The 21,120-nt window shown below is 44.6% G+C and overlaps 1 protein-coding gene across 2 annotated transcripts; it reads left to right on the top strand.

Annotated features, from left to right (window-relative positions):
• The first annotated feature begins 7,448 nt into the window (after positions 1-7,448).
• Positions 7,449-17,028, top strand: CNOT8 (CCR4-NOT transcription complex subunit 8). 2 transcript variants are annotated; one of them, XM_069968976.1, is made up of 7 exons: positions 7,449-7,537; positions 10,082-10,288; positions 11,877-12,070; positions 13,057-13,218; positions 13,526-13,670; positions 13,804-13,914; positions 15,187-17,028. In XM_069968976.1, exons 2-7 carry the CDS (start codon positions 10,172-10,174, stop codon positions 15,325-15,327), a joined length of 870 nt encoding a protein of 289 aa, XP_069825077.1. In that variant the 5' UTR covers positions 7,449-7,537; positions 10,082-10,171; the 3' UTR covers positions 15,328-17,028. The 2 variants fall into 2 exon arrangements, with proteins under 2 accessions (XP_069825077.1, XP_069825069.1); XM_069968968.1 differs by lacking the exon at positions 7,449-7,537 and adding an exon at positions 7,544-7,738.
• The last annotated feature ends 4,092 nt before the right edge of the window (positions 17,029-21,120 follow it).

Raw genomic sequence — 21,120 nt, 5'->3', positions numbered from 1 at the left:
TTAGTAAGTGAAATTCAGCAATTGAGGTCCACAAATCACCTGTATGGCAGCAGATAACAAGTGCAGGATCAGCTATCAGGGAGAGGTAAAGTCCTGGCCGGCAGCAATCTTTTCACCAACACAATACGATAAGGAACAAAACATCATTCAGCTCCCATTACTAATTCATGTCATCCATGCTGCACACAGGTGATGGCCAATACCTGCCAGGTATATGTGTCAGAACACAGGGCCATAGTGACACCCGGCTACTAACAGCAGGACAGTAGGTTATTATTATTATTTATTTATAAAGTGCCCTTAATTCCAGAGCGCTATACATGGGGGAAGAGGACCCTGCCCGCGAGGGCTTACAATCTATAAGGTTCATGGCACATTTCAGAGAAAGAATAAAATGAGTGACTTCGAGGAATTAAAGTGAATTTTTCCAGTTTGGTATAAATACATTAAACAGACTGACACATTGTAGCACCCCTAACTAGGTGTAAGGTTCCTACTGCCTCTGAGCAGTTCAGCAAAAATCCAGTCAAAAGCTGTAATTCTTTTTACCACCACTAGGGGAATATAGTGTGCTCCCCCTAGTGGCAACTGTAGGAAAGTAGACATTTATTATATTACACTATAGATGTGTGAAGAAAAACAGAGCACCAACCAACAATTCTGGATTTATTTATTATACAGAACTAAACCCTTGTAATATCCTACCAACCTGAATAATATAATAATCTATAATGACCACCAGGAATAGGATAGGAATACTAGACCACAGGAATATGATAGGATAGGAATACTAGACCACCAGGAGTATCATGTATGATGGGAATACTAGACCACCAGGATTATGATAGGAATACTAGATCACATGAATATGATAGGAATACTAGACCACCAGGAGTATAATAGGAATACTAGACCACCAGGAGTATAATAGGAATACTAGACCACCAGGAGTATGATAGGAATACTAGACCACAGGAGTATGGCAGGAATACTAGACCACCAGGAGTATGGCAGGAATACTAGACCACCAGGAGTATGATAGGAATAGTACACCACCAGGAGTATCATGTATGATAGGAATACTAGACCACCAGGAGTATGATAGGAATACTAGACCACCAGGAGTATGATAGGAATACTAGACCACCAGGAGTATGATAGGAATACTAGACCACCAGGAGTATGATAGGAATACTAGACCACCAGGAGTATGATAGGAATACTAGACCACCAGAAGTATGATAGGAATACTAGACCACATGAGTATGGCAGGAATACTAGACCACCAGGAGTATGATAGGAATACTAGACCACAGGAGTATGGCAGGAATACTAGACCACCAGGAGTATGGCAGGAATACTAGACCACCAGGAGTATGATAGGAATAGTACACCACCAGGAGTATCATGTATGATGGGAATACTAGACCACCAGGAGTATGATAGGAATACTAGACCACCAGGAGTATGATGGGAATACTAGACCACCAGGAGTATGATAGGAATACTAGACCACAGGAGTATGGCAGGAATACTAGACCACCAGGAGTATGGCAGGAATACTAGACCACCAGGAGTATAATAGGAATACTAGACCACCAGGAGTATGATAGGAATACTAGACCACCAGGAGTATGATAGGAATACTAGACCACAGGAATATGATAGGAATACTAGACCACAGGAATATGATAGGAATACTAGACCACAGGAGTATGGCAGGAATACTAGACCACCAGGAGTATAATAGGAATACTAGACCACCAGGAGTATCATGTATGATGGGAATACTAGACCACCAGGAGTATGATAGGAATACTAGACCACCAGGAGTATAATAGGAATACTAGACCACCAGGAGTATCATGTATGATGGGAATACTAGACCACCAGGAGTATGGCAGGAATACTAGACCACCAGGAGTGTGATAGGAATACTAGACCACAGGAATATGATAGGAATACTAGACCACCAGAAGTATGATAGGAATACTAGACCACAGGAGTATGGCAGGAATACTAGACCACCAGGAGTATGATAGGAATAGTACACCACCAGGAGTATCATGTATGATGGGAATACTAGACCACCAGGAGTATGATAGGAATACTAGACCACCAGAAGTATGGCAGGAATACTAGACCACCAGGAGTATGATAGGAATACTAGACCACCAGAAGTATGGCAGGAATACTAGACCACCAGGAGTATGATAGGAAAACTAGACCACAGGAATATGATAGGGATACTAGACCACCAGGAGTATGATAGGAATACTAGACCACCAGGAGTATGATAGGAATACTAGACCACAGGAGTATGATAGGAATACTAGACCAAAAATAGGGCAAAAATACCATAGCACTCCTATGTGGTCCCTTGGAGACTCAAAATAATAAAAAAATAGTATAATAAATAGATGAAACAAAGTTACCATTCCTGTAGTCCATCAGGACAAAGTCCATAAAAAATGTAAAGGTAACAGCATCAAGGCGTAGGTAAAGTGCAAAAAAGAAGTGTTTATTCCCTCATGGCAATAACATAGCAGCAACGTTTCGACCACACGGTCTTTCTCAAGCTGATACAGTATACAAATGAACAGGGTATATATACAACATACAACCAATCACATGTTTAGGCTAGCAAGTAGTGGCCAAGTACATAATTAACTTTATTAACCCTCTTCACCAAAAGCAGTGTGTCAGTGAACATGATAACTTACATATTAAAAGCAAACAATACCCCAGGACTTGTATCCAACCGACTCCACGGTACAGCTAAAGCGCGCTAACATCGGCGTCTTGCCGGTGTCACTGCGCAGGTGCAGGGTATAACCAATCCACAGTCCGCTGATGCTAACACACCGGTCAGCTGACCGGTGCTATAGCAACCGCGACGCTCATACGGCATGATAGTACATAGAAAAAAAGAAAAGAGAAAAAAGACACAAATGGGATGTAAAAAGACAAGTACACTTCAGTCCACATGACAGATGGAACATAATTCCTCCTATATAGCTCCAGCTGCTGAAAATTAAAAAAATAATAAAAAATAAAAAAAATAAGTAAATAAAGTCCATGACCGTTGCGGGCACATCCACAGGTATATGTAGGTAACAAACCGCACTTGTGGGAACTGTTGCTAAGCCGCATTGTCCAGCTTGTGTAGCTCCACCTCCTAAAGCTAAGCTCGCAATCGTTCCAGTCCAACCATCGGCACAGAAACGCATCAGTGTGTACTGTCCCAACACATACCGTCCTGTCCCACACATCTTCCGAATGGACACGGAGACCAATATACGGATGTACAATCCAGTCTCTTACGTAGCGACACAGGAACTCCAGGTGGCAATGTAAAGAGCTTAGCTGAAAACATGATAGGTTTGCCGTAGTTGTAGCATCATAAGCTTGGCTGTCTGTACATCAACGTCACCGTTTCACCAAAAATAAGGGTCATGCAGGTCTCAGGGTCCACTCCGGGCGTTCCATTCCTGCTAATCGGTGACGAACTGATAACATGACACATAGCTCACCTAATCCATGTCGGATTTTAAATCATCATGAGTCACATCACTTTCATGCCTATGTGAACAGGCGTCAAAGGAGTCGCTGGGAAGATATCGACAACACACACTGATAGATGTCTCCTTAAAACGATTTCATGCACACTGTGGGCTGTAATTCGCGGCAGTAACCATTCAAGCTTGCTTCATAAAGGTATGCTTATGCCCAAGGGAAAAAAAGGAGAGGAGAGAGGATAGTTCATTATAATCATGATTCATGTATGTTGTGTGGACTGCATAATTTCAAAAAAGGAAAAAAGAAAAAACAGCTAATCTGGATATACTCATCATGCCGTTCCAAAAGCAAAAAAAAACCCCACAAAAAACTAAATCCAACCAATGGAGAGTCGGAAACAAGTCGCTGGAGTAACTGCAATAAACAAAATAAAACAATTAATATGCATAATCTAAAAGCATTTAAAAACAAACTCAAATGTATACAATAAAAATACTGACGAGGAGTGTCACATACCTGGAAGTACCTTGTACTCAAGGTTGAGTCCTTTAGGGCTCAGCGTCTCAAGTACAAAGATCCATCTAAGTTCTAATTTCTTAAGCCTCAATTCTCTGTTTCCGCCCCTAACCAGTGGGGGTACGTGATCAATCACCCTAAATCTGAGCTGACTCACTGTATGTCCTGCTTCACTGAAATGTTTAGGAATAGGCAACTCTGTTTTCTGTGTCCTTATCGTGCTTTTATGTTGTTGTATTCTATGTCTAACCTCCTGCGTGGTCTCCCCGATGTAATATAGACCACAGGGGCATACAATCATATACACAACAAAGTCCGATCTACAGGTAAATCTCCGTTTTATTGTAAATTGTTTTGTGGTGTGTGGATGTGCAAATGTCTCACCTTTCAAAAGGTTACTGCAACATGAGCAGCCCAGACAGGGAAAGCAGCCCATCTTGGCTAAACCCAATGTAGTTTGTCGCGGTCCCCTGGATATCCCAATATCGGATTTCACAAGCAAATCTTTTATATTCTTAGTCCTCTTATATGACATCATCGGTGGACTGTTGAATTCCACTACTTTCGGACATCCTTTACTAAGTATACCCCAATTCCTCCTCAATATACCACCAATACGTCCACTTAAGGGTCCATATGTTGATACAAAGGGTATACGTGGTGTAACCATACGTGCTTCTCTCCCATGTAAAGAGTTCCTATTCACATTTTTAACCCTTTCACAATGTCTGTTGACCAATGCTGCAGGGTAACCACGTGCAATGAATTTACCACACATTTCGTCTAATCTGTGGTCAACCACAGATTCGTCAGCCACTACACGTCGAACCCTTAATAACTGGCTCCAAGGTAATGAATCAACCATTTTCCTGGGGTGATTACTTTGATAGTGTAAGATATTATTCCGATCAGTCGGTTTTACATAAAGATCAGACTCAAGACCACCATTTCTGATACTAATAGTAGTGTCCAAAAACTGTATCCGTTCACTTGACCAAACCAGTGTAAACTTGAGATCCTCATGTGTCTCATTCAATACCCCCAAGAAGGACTCCAATTCAGGGACGGTCCCGTCCCAGATAACAAAAACATCGTCTATATACCTTAGCCAGCTAAGGACGTGTCTCCAGTAGGGTGATGTATAGACGACCTCCTCCTCGAGAACCGCCATATAGATGTTGGCATAAGTGGGGGCCACATTGCTAGCCTAAACATGTGATTGGTTGTATGTTGTATATATACCCTGTTCATTTGTATACTGTATCAGCTTGAGAAAGACCGTGTGGTCGAAACGTTGCTGCTATGTTATTGCCATGAGGGAATAAACACTTCTTTTTTGCACTTTACCTACGCCTTGATGCTGTTACCTTTACATTTTTTATACATTTTTTAGGAATACTAGACCACCAGGAGTATGATAGGAATACTAGACCACAGGAATATTATAGGAATACTAGACCACCAGGAATATGATAGGATAGGAATACTAGACCACCAGGAATATGATAAGATAGGAATACTAGACTACCAGGAGTATCATGTATGGTGGGAATACTAGACCACCAGGATTAATGTTAGGAATACTAGACCACAGGAATATGATAGGAATACTAGACCACCAGGAGTATGATAGGAATACTAGACCACCAGGAGTATGATAGGAATACTAGACCACAGGAGTATGGCAGGAATACTAGACCACCAGGAGTATGATAGAAATAGTACACCACCAGGAGTATCATGTATGATGGGAATACTAGACCACCAGGAGTATGAAAGGAATACTAGACCACAGGAATATGATAGGGATTCTAGACCACCAGGAGTATGATAGGAATACTAGACCACCAGGAGTATGATAGGAATACTAGACCACCAGGAGTATGATAGGAATACTAGACCACCAGGAGTATGATAGGAATACTAGACCACCAGTAGTATAATAGGAATACTAGACCACCAGGAGAATCATGTTTGATGGGAATACTAGACCACCAGGAGTATGATAGGAATACTAGACCACCAGGAGTATCATGTATGATGGGAATACTAGACCACCAGGAGTATGATAGGAATACTAGACCACCAGGAGTGTCATGTATGATGGGAATACTAGACCACCAGGAGTATGATAGGAATACTAGACCACCAGGAGTATGATAGGAAGACTAGACCACCAGGAGTATCATGTATGATGGGAATACTAGACCACCAGGAGTATCATGTATGATGGGAATACTAGACCACCAGGAGTATGATAGGAATACTAGACCACAGGAATATGATAGGATACTAGACCAGCAGGAATATGATAGGAATACAAGTGCATCAGAAATATGAAAAGAATACCGGACTATTATTAAAAATTATTGAACCAAAATCTTGTATTTGTTCTGTAAAACAATGTTCCCCAACCTGTAGGCCGCAGCTGTTTCAAAACTCGATCCATCCATGTTTTGAAGCAGCTAGAGTCACACGAGTTTGTTAACACTGCTGTAGGACATTGGTCATGGACAGGCCGTATGCTGTCAGCAGGTTACTGTCGGGCAGTAAGGCAGCACTTGGAGTGTCCTTGGAGGTTACAGTAATATAATGATAAAAACACACGCTGTAACAAGCTGGTGGCAAACGCCCTTTGCTCCAAATACCCTTGTGTTGAATTGGCAGTGGTTACAGACTGGTTTGTCATTCCATTTATCTGGTATCATCCTGGAAATCATATCTATGTGCACATTGTCACAATAATATAATTTGCAGGATGGAAACTATTTTACAAGGTTAAATGTCACATTACAGGGACCCTTCTCACTTTCATGCTGCCCGAACCATCAAGTCATGGCAGCGTTTTCACACCCCACTAGCCTTGTCTGATACAGTTGCGGAACAGGCAGAAGCTAATGGAGACCGTCAATGTCCTGTGATTTGGGCAGCATAAAATAGATGAGAGGTTCCCTTTAAAATAGGTGGTATTGTATAATATGTATATATGGGCTCAGAATATATTTGAAGGGTCTGGCCAGGAGTCCGATATAATATGGTGGTCTAGTCTGGGGTCCGATATTAGGATATGACTTCATAAAGGGTTGCTGAATTAGTCGAGCTAATACGTAATATGTTGTAAAGTATATCTTTATTGTATTAGCACACAGGGTTTACATTGAAGCGCTTTCCGACAGCAACCAATCAGATTGCTTCTTTCATTTCTAAAAAGGACTCTGAAAAATATAAGCTGGAATCTGATTGGTTTGCTATGAGCAACAGTTCCTTTGTACAAAGTCTGATAAACCTTCCTATAGGTGGCTTTAGATGAGTATATGGTATAAGGACACAGGGCAGTGTCTAGTTTGGCCATTAGATGGCAGTATAACGCAGACGCTGCACATAAAGATGTACAGACGCACGTCACGTGATGGCATCCAGCAGTCTAGTGGAACGTCAAACCAGTAGAGCCGCGCCTGCGCAATCCCCCGGACGCGACACCCGCTCTGCGCAAGCGCAGGAGGTAGATCACGGTTCTGTGTCTCGCTCTACGGTAGACAGCCGTTTGCGCTTTTCTTCCTACAAACCATAGAGACGAAGAGCTAGAGGAGTAGCCGGACAGTTATTAGCGGACGGTACCATAGAGAGCTGGTTACGTAGGCGCCGATATTGGAGAGACGTGTGTGCGGCCTGGTGCCCGGCGGGTCAGGACAGAGCCCGGGAGGTGAGGCCGGGGGCGGGATGGCGGGCAGGTAGGCCTGTGTGCCCGCAGCAAGGACGCTGCAGCACGGACATGTGAGGGGAACAGCAGCAGCTGCCGGCGGGGATGGGGGGCGGCCATGGTTGTGGAATAGTGGGCTGTAGGCGAAACTATACATCTGTCCTGTGTTTGTGTATATATGTATATAGTATATGTATAGTATATATAGTATATACCAGCACAGGCTTCCTGGTCTCCATGGGGCAGGCAGGCAGTGACATTGTTCCTGTCTATATATGTCTGTCTGTAGCAGTCAGGTATCCTAGCCATGGTATAGGGGTCCCTAGTCGTGGTATAGGGGGTGGCGGGTCCCTAGTCGTGGTATAGGGGGTGGCGGCTCCCTAGCCATGGTATAGGGGTCCCTAGTCGCGGTATAGGGGGTGGCGGGTCCCTAGTCGTGGTATAGGGGGTGGCGGCTCCCTAGCCATGGTATAGGGGTCCCTAGTCGTGGTATAGGGGGTGGCGGGTCCCTAGTTGTGGTATAGGGGGTGGCGGGTCCCTAGTCGTGGTATAGGGGGTGGCGGGTCCCTGGTCGTGGTATAGGGGGTGGCGAGTCCCTAGTCGTGGTATAGGGGGTGGCGGGTCCCTAGTTGTGGTATAGGGGGTGGCGGGTCCCTAGTTGTGGTATAGGGGGTGGCGGGTCCCTAGTGGTGGTATAGGGGGTGGCGGGTCCCTAGTTGTGGTATAGGGGGGTGGCGGGTCCCTAGTTGTGGTATCGGGGGTGGCGGGTCCCTAGTTGTGGTATAGGGGGTGGCGGGTCCCTAGTTGTGGTATAGGGGGTGGCGGGTCCCTAGTTGTGGTATAGGGGGTGGCGGGTCCCTAGTTATAGTATAGTGGGTGGCGGGTCCCTAGTCGTGGTATAGTGGGTGGCGGGTCCCTAGTCGTGGTATAGGGGGTGGCGGGTCCCTAGTCGTGGTATAGGGGGTGGCGGGTCCCTAGTCGTGGTATAGGGGGTGGCGGGTCCCTAGTCGTGGTATACCCTAGGCATGGTAGTCTAGGCATGGTATAGGGGTCCCTAGGCATGGTATAGTGGGTGGCGCGTCCCTTGGCATGGTATAGTGGGTGGCGGGTCCCTAGTCATGGTATAGGGGGTGGCGGGTCCCTAGTCATGGTATAGGGGGGTGGCGGGTCCCTAGTCATGGTATACCCTAGGCATGGTAGTCTAGGCATGGTATAGGGGTCCCTAGGCATGGTATAGGGGTCCCTAGTCATGGTATAGTGGGTAGCGTGTCCCTAGTCGCGGTATAGGGGGTGGCGTGTCCCTAGTCGCGGTATAGTGGGTGGCGGGTCCCTAGTCGCAGTATAGTGGGTGGCGGGTCCCTAGTCGCGGTATAGTGGGTGGCGGGTCCCTAGTCGCGGTATAGTAGGTCAAATAGGTGGGGGATGCCAGTGGCGTTGGGGCAGTTGGGGGGGATGCCAGTGGCGTTGGGGCAGTTGGGGGGGATGCCAGTGGCGTTGGGGCTGTTGGGGGACCCCAGTGGTAGTGGTGGGGCACTAGTGACAGCATTACATTTTGAACCCTCGGTGTGTTGCTGGTTGGGGAGCCCTGGAGGCAGCACCACAGTGGGGATTGTGAGTTGAGTGGCAGCCCAATGGTTGACCCTGATTGGGGAGTCCACATAAGTGGCTTATATTGAGGGAGGATGGTTAAACAGGGATTCCCTCTAAGCTCTTTAAAAGAGAAGACCGACGTTTGCTAAAATCCTAAAGCCTGCAAAGGGAAGAGGGGAAATCCTCTTGCGGCCATGGGATCCCTGCTGGGCTCCGGGGTGTCCACGTCACGACCCAGCTGATGGACTGGCCGCTCAGCCAGCCAGTGACTGGGGTGGGATGCTGCTCCTGTCACTGATTGGCTGAGCGGCCAGTTCAGCAGCCGGGACAGGCATTTCCCCCCGTGTTGTGACATCATCACAACTTTGTGGAAAATGACTTCCGATGGGGGGGGGGGCACTCACCCCAGCCACGAGGAGAGGTAAGTACCTGCTTGAAATAAATTTCCCCTCTCCCTCTGCAGGCTGACGGATTTTAGCAATCGCCGGACTTCTTTAATCTCTATATGGCGGATGAAGATACACACTTGATTCACACAGCAGGCTATATGTCACCATGTACCGGTCTTTTAGGGCAGGGGGTGTCAAACTGTGACCTTCCAGCTGTTGCAAAACTACAATTCCCATCATGCCTGGACAGCTAAAGCTTTGGCTGACCAAGCATAATGGAAGGTCACACTTGGGTATCAGAGAATACTTCCCTAATAGACTATAAACACAGTGTGAAAAGATCCTAATTCTTTGTGTTACCCCCCAGGTGTAAGACCCTCCCTCTGTCCAGGACAAGCCTCTCTGCGCCTCTCTCTTTACTAGTCTTCACCCTGCAAATAGTAGCCATCCCGCCACCATGCCAGCTGCTGTGGTCGACAACAGTCAGGTGATCTGTGAGGTTTGGGCCGTCAACCTGGAGGAGGAGATGCGTAAGATCAGAGAGCTAGTCCGCACCTATGGATACATTGCCATGGTGAGTTCTGCCATCCTTAGCTGCATGTTATAGTAGTGTGAATTGGCGCTGTGCATCTCTGCATGAAAATGGATCCCTTACTGCCAAATTTTACCAGTACTTTTTAATAAGTCTATTGTTAAACAAAGAATAAATTAGCACACTTGGTTCCCCTTTAAGGCTGGGTTCACACTATGTATATTTGAGGCTGTATTTGGTCCTCATGTCAGGTCCTCATAGCAACCAAAACCAGGAGTGGATTGAAAACCCAGAAAGGATCTGTTCACACAATGTTGAAATTGAGTGGATGGCTGCCATATAACGGTAAATAACGGCCATTATTTCAATATAACAGCCGTTGTTTTAAAATAACAGCAAATATTTGCCATTAAATGGCGGCCGTCCACTCAATTACAACATTATGTGAACAGAGCCTTTCTGTGTTTTCAATCCACTCCTGGTTTTGGTTGCTATACAGCCTCAAACATACAGCCTCAAATATACGTAGTGTGAACCCAGCCAAAACCTGCATGTAAACTGTTTGGTGCGTCCACATGAAAGTCTGCTACAATTGACCCTTAGAAAACTTCACATTTACATTTTGGTCATTTGACGGGCTACTCTGGAGTAAAAAAAAAATGTTTTCAAATCAACTGGTGGCAGAAAATTGTACTAATTTGTAAATGACTTCTGTTCAAAAATCTCCAGGCTTCCAGTACTTATCCGCTACTGTTTGCACTGCAGGAAGTGGTGTATTCTTTCCAGTCTGACACAGCGCTCTCTGCTGCCACCTCTGTTCATGTCAGGAACTGTCCAGAGCAGCAGCAAATCCTCATAGAAAACCCCTCCTGCTCTGGACAGTTCCTAACAGAGGTGGCAGCAGAGAGCACTGTGTCAGACTGGAAAAAATACACTACTTCCTGCAGGACATACAGCAGCTGATAAGAACTGGAAGACTTGAGGTTTTTTTTTAACGCTAATCTGTATCACTGGACACCACCCCCAAACCCTCTTTACCATTTGTTGTCTGTCTTCAGTCCATGCCTGGTCCCGGGCCTTCCTTGTCTTCTGGTGTCTCTATTTGTCAAAAAAATTTGAAAAAATCCTATTCTGATGGCGCGGTGTAAAAGGGGCCGCTCTGCCCTACAGCCCCTCTCTCCCCACCGATCTTCTTTGTTGGCATGGCCGATTTTTGATCGGTCCAGGTCTGAGTGTTCAGACTCATATTGATCAGAACAAGTGGGGACAGGACTGAGCGCATCCTCTTTCTGCTCTGTGTCATGTGATATCAGTCGGGCTCCATAGACTTACATAGGCAATCAGACGGACCCCGACTGATCATGTGACACAGAGCAGGGAGAGGATCACACTTAGCGCGGTCCTCTCCCGGCTTGTTGTCTGATCAGTAAAGATCCGGACACTCAGACCCGGACTGATCAAAAACTTTTAAAGGTCCCTATGACTTCATAAAAGTTTTTCAAAATGACAGCGACACTTTAAATCAAAGTTATTTTCAAATCGGGATAACTTTTTGACACCAGTTGACAATTTTTTTTCCCCTCCAGAGTACCGCTTTAATTCTCCGTTTTGCCTCCATTGCTGTTCACAGGACACAGAGTTTCCTGGCGTGGTTGTGAGGCCGATCGGGGAGTTTCGAAGCACTATAGATTATCAGTATCAGCTCTTGCGCTGCAATGTAGATCTGCTAAAGATTATACAGCTCGGTCTCACCTTCATGAACGAAAAGGGCGAGTACCCACCCGGAACCAACACTTGGCAGTTTAACTTCAAGTTTAACCTGACGTAAGTATGATCAGTGATGGAGGTAATGTGTTATATAGGCTTTCACCCCCTTAACCACTATATAGGGACAAGAGAAACAAACAAAAAATCTGATTGATACACGTAAAGCAGCATATGCAAATTTCTCCTGGGCGTCTGATGGGCATTTCTCCTCTTGAATTAATACTCCACAAATTTTTTTATTTTTTTGGCTGATCTCCGTGAGCTCAGTGGTTGTTGCGTGTTTTGTTTCTCCAGTTGCCAAGTGTCCTGCGGTTTTGGTTGCAGCTTCTCCAGTCTGGGCTTGATTGATATTATCCGGACCACTTACAAAGGTGTCAGTCAGGCCTATGTGGAAAGGGTTACAGTAATACGCATTGGCCAGCTCCTTATGGGCCTTATTATTGTTTTAGCACATAAGAGGCTGGAAAAGACATTTGGGGATAATCTAGCTTTCTCTGAGCAAGTTGGGAGTCCGCATCCCTTTTTTTTGGTGAGAAACATGCCTATTAAAGGGATTATTCAGCAAAAATGTTTCTTTCAAATCAGCTGGTTTCACAAAGTTAGATTTGTAATCTTGAGTCTTCCCATACTTATCAGCTGCTGTATGTTCTGCAGGAAATGATTTCTTTTCAGGCTGACACAGCGCTCTTTGCTGCCACCTCTGTCCGAGACAGGAACTGTCCAGAACAGTAGTATTTTCTCATAGAAAACCTCTCCTGCTCTGGACAGTTCCTGTCTTGGACAGAGGTGACAGCAGAGAGCACTGTCAAACTGAAAAGAAACAATTTCCTGCAGGACATACAGCAGCTGATAAGTATGGGAAGACTTGATATTTTTTAATACAAGTAACTCACAGATCTATTTAACTTTCTGAAACCAGTTGATTTGAAAGAAAAAGATTTTTGCTGGACAATCCCTTTACGTGACTGACAGTGTTTGTAATCTGCCCCGTCGCAATTTTTTTTTTTTATAACATGGCTTGGAACTTTGTTTTCCTTTTGCAGGGAGGATATGTATTCTCAAGACTCCATTGATCTATTGGCAAATTCCGGCCTTCAGTTCCAGAAGCATGAAGAGGAAGGCATTGACACGCTGACGTTTGCAGAGTTGCTCATGACCTCTGGGGTTGTCCTGTGTGATAACGTGAAGTGGCTCTCATTCCACAGGTGAGTTGTTGTTTTTTTATTTTTTTTTTATTTTACAGTGCTGGGGGGGGGGGGGGAATAGCTGCTGGTCATATTTGGCTTACATGTATTAAAAGTGTACGGCCAACTTTATCACTTGTATATCACCTGCCCCAGCCTCCTCATATACATGCGTGCCCTTTGTTATCTCTAATGCTTCTGTTCCCCTTTGGAGAATAATACGATTGAGCCTATGAAATCTGTCTGCAAAGTCTGAACATCCCCTTCCCCCGCCTCCCTTGTTCCTATATACCTGTATGGTTTCATTGAATGTTTTTCCCCTCCGCAGTGGCTACGACTTTGGATATATGGTGAAGCTTCTTACAGACTCGCGGCTTCCAGAGGAGGAACACGAGTTCTTCCATATATTGAATCTCTTCTTCCCATCCATCTACGATGTAAAATATTTAATGAAGAGCTGCAAAAATTTAAAGGTGCGTTATAAAATCGATGGTAAGGCAAGAACTTAGATTTGCAGCGTTCACTCACATAGTAGAAGCATAAGAGAGGATGGAATAAGGAACAACAGTGAAGTGTATTTGTTTAATGGACTTCTGTCTTGTTCAGGGGGGTCTGCAAGAAGTGGCCGATCAGCTAGATCTGCAAAGGATTGGTCGACAGCATCAAGCAGGCTCTGACTCTCTCCTAACCGGCATGGCATTCTTCCGTATGAAAGAGGTGGGTAATATTGCATCGGAAATGCAGGCAAAGTTAAGGTGGCTACTTACCTTAGTTGTCTTCTCACCCTCCCTCTCACTACCTGCATATGCATGCATTCCTGGCTCAGCAGAGTGTGCATGTGTTCTTAAAGTGTCACTGTCGTTACAAAAAACTTTTGAAATGTCAAAAGTTTTGATTGGTTTGGGTCAGAGTGTTCAGAGCCATACCGATTGGGAGAATGACCGTGCTGCAGCGCCCTGCTCTGAGTTAGAAAAAAACAGTCAGGCTCCATAGGAGTGAGTGGACACCCTGTAGGGCGTCTTCTCCCCACTTGTTCTCCCGATCAGTACCAAGTTTCTATGACTTGCCAAGTTTTTTGTAACGAAAGTGACACTTTAACTGTAATTCCAGTAGTGTAGTATCTTGTCTTCCTTAAAGAAACTCTGTCAGTAGGGTTATGGTGTCCTATCTCAGGGTAGCATAAACTAGTGACAGAGAAGCTGAGCTTACATTATTCTGTACAACTGATCCAGAGATATCCTCCTGAATAACATGAGCAAAAAGTAGTCCTCTCCATTATGTGCATGAGCCCAGTAGTCCTGGATATTCATCAGAAGCAGAAAACTCCACCCACCAGCCGCTTATTGGCAGTTTTCTATCCATGCTGTGTGTAGGCGGTCATCTGTCAATCAGCAGCTGGGGAGAGGGGTGTGGTAAGAATCCTATTCTCCTGCATATTAGGAGAACGGCTGAACAGAATGATCTAAGTAATACACCGATCTGTTCAGCATTACTGTCACTAGTTTATACTGCCCTCATTTAAGGCAGCAAAAACCTAGTGACAGATTCCCTTTAAAGGAAACCAAGCAGCACAATGCCGATATAGCTCCCAGTTGCACCAAATAGATCGACTATGCCAATCCCCTACCATACCAGCATTGCCTTCAGCATTGGATCTATATGCAGAAAAAAACATGTTTTCTTCAGGTGCGTGAGGCCAGGAGAGAAGCGGAACTAGTCATCTGAGCAGAAAGCCGTCCGTGACTAGTCATGGCTCTCTGCTAAAGCTTTGGCTGTCCAAACATAATGGGAATTGTAGTCTTGCAACAGCTGGAGGGCTGTGAGTTTGACACCTGTAACGTAGATGGAGACCTAAGATTATCAAGGAACTTAAGAGGCACATATGCTGAACTCATTCACCTGTCATGATGTAAACACAGTCATAGACTTGTTAGGATATTTACAGTTTATACCCAGAATAAGGTGTCTCATTTATTTGTCTCTTTTTAGCTGTTTTTTGAGGACCATATCGATGATGCCAAGTACTGCGGACGCCTATACGGGCTGGGAACAGGAGTGGCGCCCAAGTCGAGCGAGGAGGCAGAGGAGAAGATAAGCATCATGTCTCTCATTAACAACGGACAGCAATGAGACGCCGTTCTCTCGGCCTTCTGACGATGCGACAGCGCTCCATCATCTTCCTATCTTCTCCGTGTCTCGTACGAGATCGTCTCCTCTCCACATAACTTCCAGAGAGCAGGCTGTAGAATTAAACGGCTGTCGGAATGACTGTGTATACAGATATTGTGCCACATAGGTCACATTTTCATTGTTTTAAAACTTTTACTCAAGATGTGGGCATCTTACAAAAAGAAAAGAATTTGCAGACGTAGTGACCACTTCCCCCCCCACACGTGACCAATTCTGTGGGCTGTGGTTTATAGGGACACCTTAACCCCCCTCGCTCATCATCCTCGTGCAGTTGCAGACAATTCCTTTTGCTTTCAGTGTCGGGCTATGTAACTGCAGCATTGTGAGAGTCACTTTGAGCAGGTCAGTGTTGGTCCTCATTGCTTCCACTCCTGCAAAGCTTTAAGCACCTTTAAAGAGGTTCTCCAGGTAGGTGGAAGCCATTGGCTCTTCATTGGATGAACACCAGCTTAGTGATAATCCTCATTCAGATACAGGTATATCTACATCTGACGTTCCATTGAAGACCAGATTGTTTCCTTACAGGTAGCAGGAGAACCGTACTATTATCTTTGGTCTGAGAACAGAGCCGGTCTTTAGAAGGTAACTCTGATACTGTCAGTCCATGATCCTTCGATATATATAAGTTTCCAAGAGTCTCTGATGTTTTCCTCATAATTTATTTTTGCCCATTGATGGTGACGTAAGGGTCTGTTTGTATTAATTTGGACACTGGTTTCATATACTAAGCAGTTTCAGATACTTAAAGTGAAACTCCTGCAACCATTTTTTTTATTGCTCTAATTCACCTAGAACGAAGCAATTTGGCGAATAGTTATAATAAAATTGCATCTACAGCTCCTGTCTGTCTCCATGGCTACAGACTACAAACAGCTCTTATGTAGTCTGATTCTACAGTCATGATGCCCATCCATCTGTCCCTTGCCTTAGGAGACAAATAATTGTATGACCAGCTACATGGTTTACTACAGTAGAGAAACACAGGTCGGCATAAGAGCCGAGGACACACAATATAGGATTTTTTTTTTATTTCAAGGATTAGAAAAATGGCTGCTTTTCTATCCCTAGAAACAGAGCCACACCTGTGCATATTGCAGTTGCAATACCATGCACAACCTTATGCTGTTTCAGCAAGAAAGCTGCCATGTTTCTTACTCCTGGATGAGCACTTTAAGACTATTCTCAAGTGTATTTGAACAATACTAAAAATGGCTGCAAAGCTGAACCTCACCTTTAAGAACCTGCCCTAAAAGGGCTGAAGCCGGTGTGAACGATAATCTATGCCATGCTTTGTCCATATGACTCTTATGTATCAGAGCTGCCAATAGGAACCTATAAATCAGCTGACACAGTGGCCCCACCTGTTACCTTGTATAAGAAATCAATAAAAAGTCCTGCTATATATGATGTGCTGAACAAAGTGTAAATAACCTTCTCCTTAAGGCGTAAAATGAACTGTAAGTATTTCTACTGTGCGGCTCCAGTAACCCCGAATAAATGTTTTATTTTTTATTAATCCCTGATTTCCAACGCTTGGTGCTTTGGCCTCGTCTTGCCATTTTATGCCATAAAAAGGGGCTTCAATCCTTTTAAATGCGGAATGTATCCTTTTTTTTTTTTTTTTTTTTTTTTTTTATGTGACATGAGAACAAACACTGCCCTGTTCCTTATGTCCCTGTAAGATAGAAAATGTGTACTGAATAAATAGCTGAAAGCATCGAGGGTAAAAATAAATAAATAACTAAACAAAAAAAAACAAAAACCACAAGGTTTCCTGTAAATCTTGCAGTTTTACCCCCAGCAGGTTTTGTAATCTGTCTCCATTGTTGTACGCTGGAGTTTAAGAGGCGTGTAAATATTATTTATGTTTTTAAATTTGTAAAATAAAGATGTTTCATTTTGAATTTTTTTTTTTCTCTTTAGGGAAGAGATTTTTGTGTGATCTTAAAGAGGGGTGAAAATCTTTTGAAAGAAAAAAATCAGCTAGTGTCAAAGTTCATAATTTGAAATTTAAAAATCGCAAGTCTTATACTTATCAGCTGCTGTATGTCCTGCAGGAAGTGGTGGATTCTTTCCAATCTGACACAGAGCTCTCTGCTGCCACCTCTGTCCATGTCAGGAACTTTCCAGAGTAGTAGCAAACCTCTACAGAAAACCTCTCCTGCTCTGGACAGTTCCTGACATGGACAGAGGTGGCAGCAGAGAGCACTGTGTCTGACTGGAAAGAATACACCACCTCCTGCAGGACATACAGCAGCTGATAATTATGAAAAGACTAACAAATCTATATAACTTTCTGAAACCAGTTGATTTAAAAGAAAATATTTTCGCTTGATAACCCCTTTAAGTAGAAATGGTCGGCACCCCCGGTTATTTTATGGATGGCAGCGCTCAGCTGGGGGGGGGGGACACACCTAAATTCCCCGTCAAGCCTTGACAGCCAAAGCTTACTTTCCAGGCATGAGACACCCACCGATCGCTAGAACGAAGGGGCAGAAGCGCTTAGCAGCGCTCTCACTGCTGAAGTAGCAAAAGACTGAATAATGATAATGGAGCCTATGGACCTTGAAGTAAAAATAATTACCAAAAGTTCCACAGGCGCCATTATAATTTTGTCATTTGCTACTTTAGCAGTGAGAGCGGAGATGAAGGGGCAGAGTACGCACTGCTAAGCACTTCTGCCCCTTCGTTCTAGCGATCAGTGAGAGTCCCAGTATCTGGATCCCCATGTGGCTATAACATGTCCGTAGTTTGTTGAAATGAGAGGAATACTTTAAGCTGAAGCAACAGGTAATGTTTGGTCATTTAAAGTGTCACTGTCGTGTTTTTTTTTTTTTTTTCAGAAATCAATAGTACAGGTTATTTTAAAAAACTTTGTAATTGGGTTCATTAGGCAAATATGCCATTATCTGCATTCAAAAAGACTTTCGCCAGGTCCCCCCCTCCCTTCTCATTCACTGCTCATCAGGAAATCACATCTCTTTTACATCAGTCGTGCCCTGTGTAACCTATGGAGAGGGGAGGGGGGAGAAGGGCAGCAGAGAACAAAGAATTACACAGCGGGACCTGTGTAAAAGCAGGTATTGAAAGGTCCGAGAGGTCAGTACTGACTTCAGAGGAGAGCCCGGTGATGTAGCTGTAAATTAACTCTTTGTTGTCCTGTTTTGGTGCCTCATCCCCCTCCACCCCTCCCCTCTCTATAGAGAACCATGAAGACGGGGGAGAGCTTCAATCTGCTTTTTAATTATAAAAATGCATTTTTCGGCTAATAAACCCAATCACAAAATTCCTTAATTGCCTGTGCTATTGATTTCTGCAAAAAAATTTCAATGACAGTGACACTTTAAGGTAGAAAAGGTTATTTAGGGAGGCACTGTGGCCCTTGTTTTTTTTTTAAAGAAAGGAATTGTGAGCACAACACACTTTTTTTTTTTTTCATTTTTAATTTTAATGTTTTTATGTTTAAATCAACGGTATACATATGGCCATTAGGTGTGTGCCTTCCTGTCAAACTGCTGCATGCTCCCTCTACCGATATTCGGTCTTTTCTCAGGTCAAAAAAAGAGACCAACACACAAAGTCTCAGTTCTATGCAGCTCACAGACATGGCTTGTTATTAATTAACAGCCATTCCCAAGTGTGCATATTCTGCTGCCCATCTACATTCAGTACATTCAAGCAGGTGGGCCGGCCCACCCCCATTTGGAGGAAACCCCCACACCCCTATGACACAGCTCCATTGATTGTAATCCCAGAGGAGCGGGGGTTTCCTCCCACTGGGAGCGGGCCGGCCCACCTGCTTCCAGTGCTTCGGGGCCGGTTCTTGGTAAGAGACTAACGCCGTCCGCGGAAAATGGGCTGCTGCGCCGTTCTATCCTTGTGCAACACTTAAAGCTAATGTACGTGATGGTATATTCGCTTTAAGCGCAAAGCTGTGTAAATACTGCCAGGATTAAGAATCCTGCTTCACTCACCGGTACACAGAATCTGGCAGGAAAAACTACCAGGACTCCCTGGCTTCCTTAGAGTGGGCTCGGAGGCTGGACCTTTTATACACATGCACACCATTCTGCATATAGGAAGGATTGTCAGTCTCTGTGTGTGGGCAGGGATAGCAGGACTCACAGGCTTTATCTGTCTTGGCTCTTGCTTTTATCAACTACCAACTGATAGAATGTGTGTGTATAGTTGTAAATCACTTTACCAAAAATTACTTCTCCCTCCATAAAAAACAAACAAAAGAAAGTGGTCCTAAAGTCAGTAAATTTTTCTCCTCTCTGCTTAGATAGCATCTTGAAAACCCAGTGCATCAGTAACCCATTCTCCCTCCACATACCACCTATAGAAGCCTATTTACTAGCCCTATGCTATAACAACGAGGCGTGTGTGCTGTGTTGTAGCTAGAGAAGGGAGAAAGTCTTCTGTGAGTACTACTGTGAGCCCAACTCTGGTCCTGACTCCTAAAATGGAGAGAATGAGAAATACCTGTGCACCATGCAGAGGGGCGGTTGGTGGCTTTTTTTTTTTTTTTTTGGAATTCCAGATATCTTTTAAATCACAGGTGTCAAACTCAGGCCCTCCAGCTGTTGCAAAACTACAATTCCCATCATGCCTAGATAGCCAAAGCTAAACTGGGGGATGCACACAGGGGGGTCTATATACTACTGAGTGCAGCACAGAGGAGTCTATATAGGAGTCTATATACTACTGGGGGAGCACACAATGAACATATACACTCACCGGCCACTTTATTAGGTACACCATGCTAGTAACGGGTTGGACCCCCTTTTGCCTTCAGAACTGCCTCAATTCTTGGTGGCATAGATACAAAAAGGTGCTGGAAGCTTCCTCAGAGATTTTGGTCCATATTGACATGATGGCATCACACAGTTGCAGCAGATTTGTCGGCTGCACATCCATGATGCGAATCTCCCGTTCCACCACATCCCAAAGATGCTCTATTGGATTGAGATCTGGTGACTGTGGAGGCCATTGGAGTACAGTGAACTCATTGTCATGTTCAAGAAACCAGTCTAAGATGATTCTAGCTTTATGACATGGCGCATTATCCTGCTGAAAGTAGCCATCAGATGTTGGGTCCATTGTGGTCATAAAGGGATGGACATGGTCAGCAACAATACTCAGGTAGGCTGTGGCGTTGCAACGATGCTCAATTGGTATCAAGGGGCCCAAAGAGTGCCAAGAAAATATTCCCCACACCATGACACCACCACCAGCCTGAACCGTTGATACAAGGCAGGATGGATCCATGCTTTCATGTTGTTGACGCCAAATTCTGACCCTACCATCCGAATGTCGCAGCAGAAATCGAGACTCATCAGACCAGGCAACGTTTTTCCAATCTTCTACTGTCCAATTTCGATGAGCTTGTGCAAATTGTAGCCTCAGTTTCCTGTTCTTAGCTGAAAGGAACAGCTAAAAGGAATAGCCCATCTGCCTCAAAGTTGGAGGTACTGTGCGTTCAGAGATGCTCTTCTGCCTACCTTGGTTGTAACGGTTGGCTATTTGAGTCACTGTTGCCTTTCTATCAGCTCGAACCAGTCTGCCCATTCTCCTCTGACCTCTGGCATCAACAAGGCATTTCCGCCCACAGAACTGCCGCTCACTGGATGTTTTTTCTTTTTCGGACCATTCTCTGTAAACCCTAGAGATGGTTGTGCGTGAAAATCCCAGTAGATCAGCAGTTTCTGAAATACTCAGACCAGCCCTTCT

This window comes from Dendropsophus ebraccatus, chromosome 1 (assembly GCF_027789765.1).
Source record: "Dendropsophus ebraccatus isolate aDenEbr1 chromosome 1, aDenEbr1.pat, whole genome shotgun sequence".
NCBI classification, from domain to species: Eukaryota; Metazoa; Chordata; class Amphibia; order Anura; family Hylidae; genus Dendropsophus; species Dendropsophus ebraccatus.
This window is presented reverse-complemented; position numbering and strand designations above follow the sequence as displayed.

Coding starts and splice junctions, on each gene's coding strand:
- CNOT8 (XM_069968976.1), top strand. CDS start 10,172: ATGCCAGCTGCTGTGGTCGACAACAGTCAGGTGATCTGTGAGGTTTGG. Junction 12,071..13,056: donor AACTTCAAGTTTAACCTGAC/GTAAGTATGATC, acceptor TTCCTTTTGCAG/GGAGGATATGTATTCTCAAG. Junction 13,219..13,525: donor AAGTGGCTCTCATTCCACAG/GTGAGTTGTTGT, acceptor TCCCCTCCGCAG/TGGCTACGACTTTGGATATA.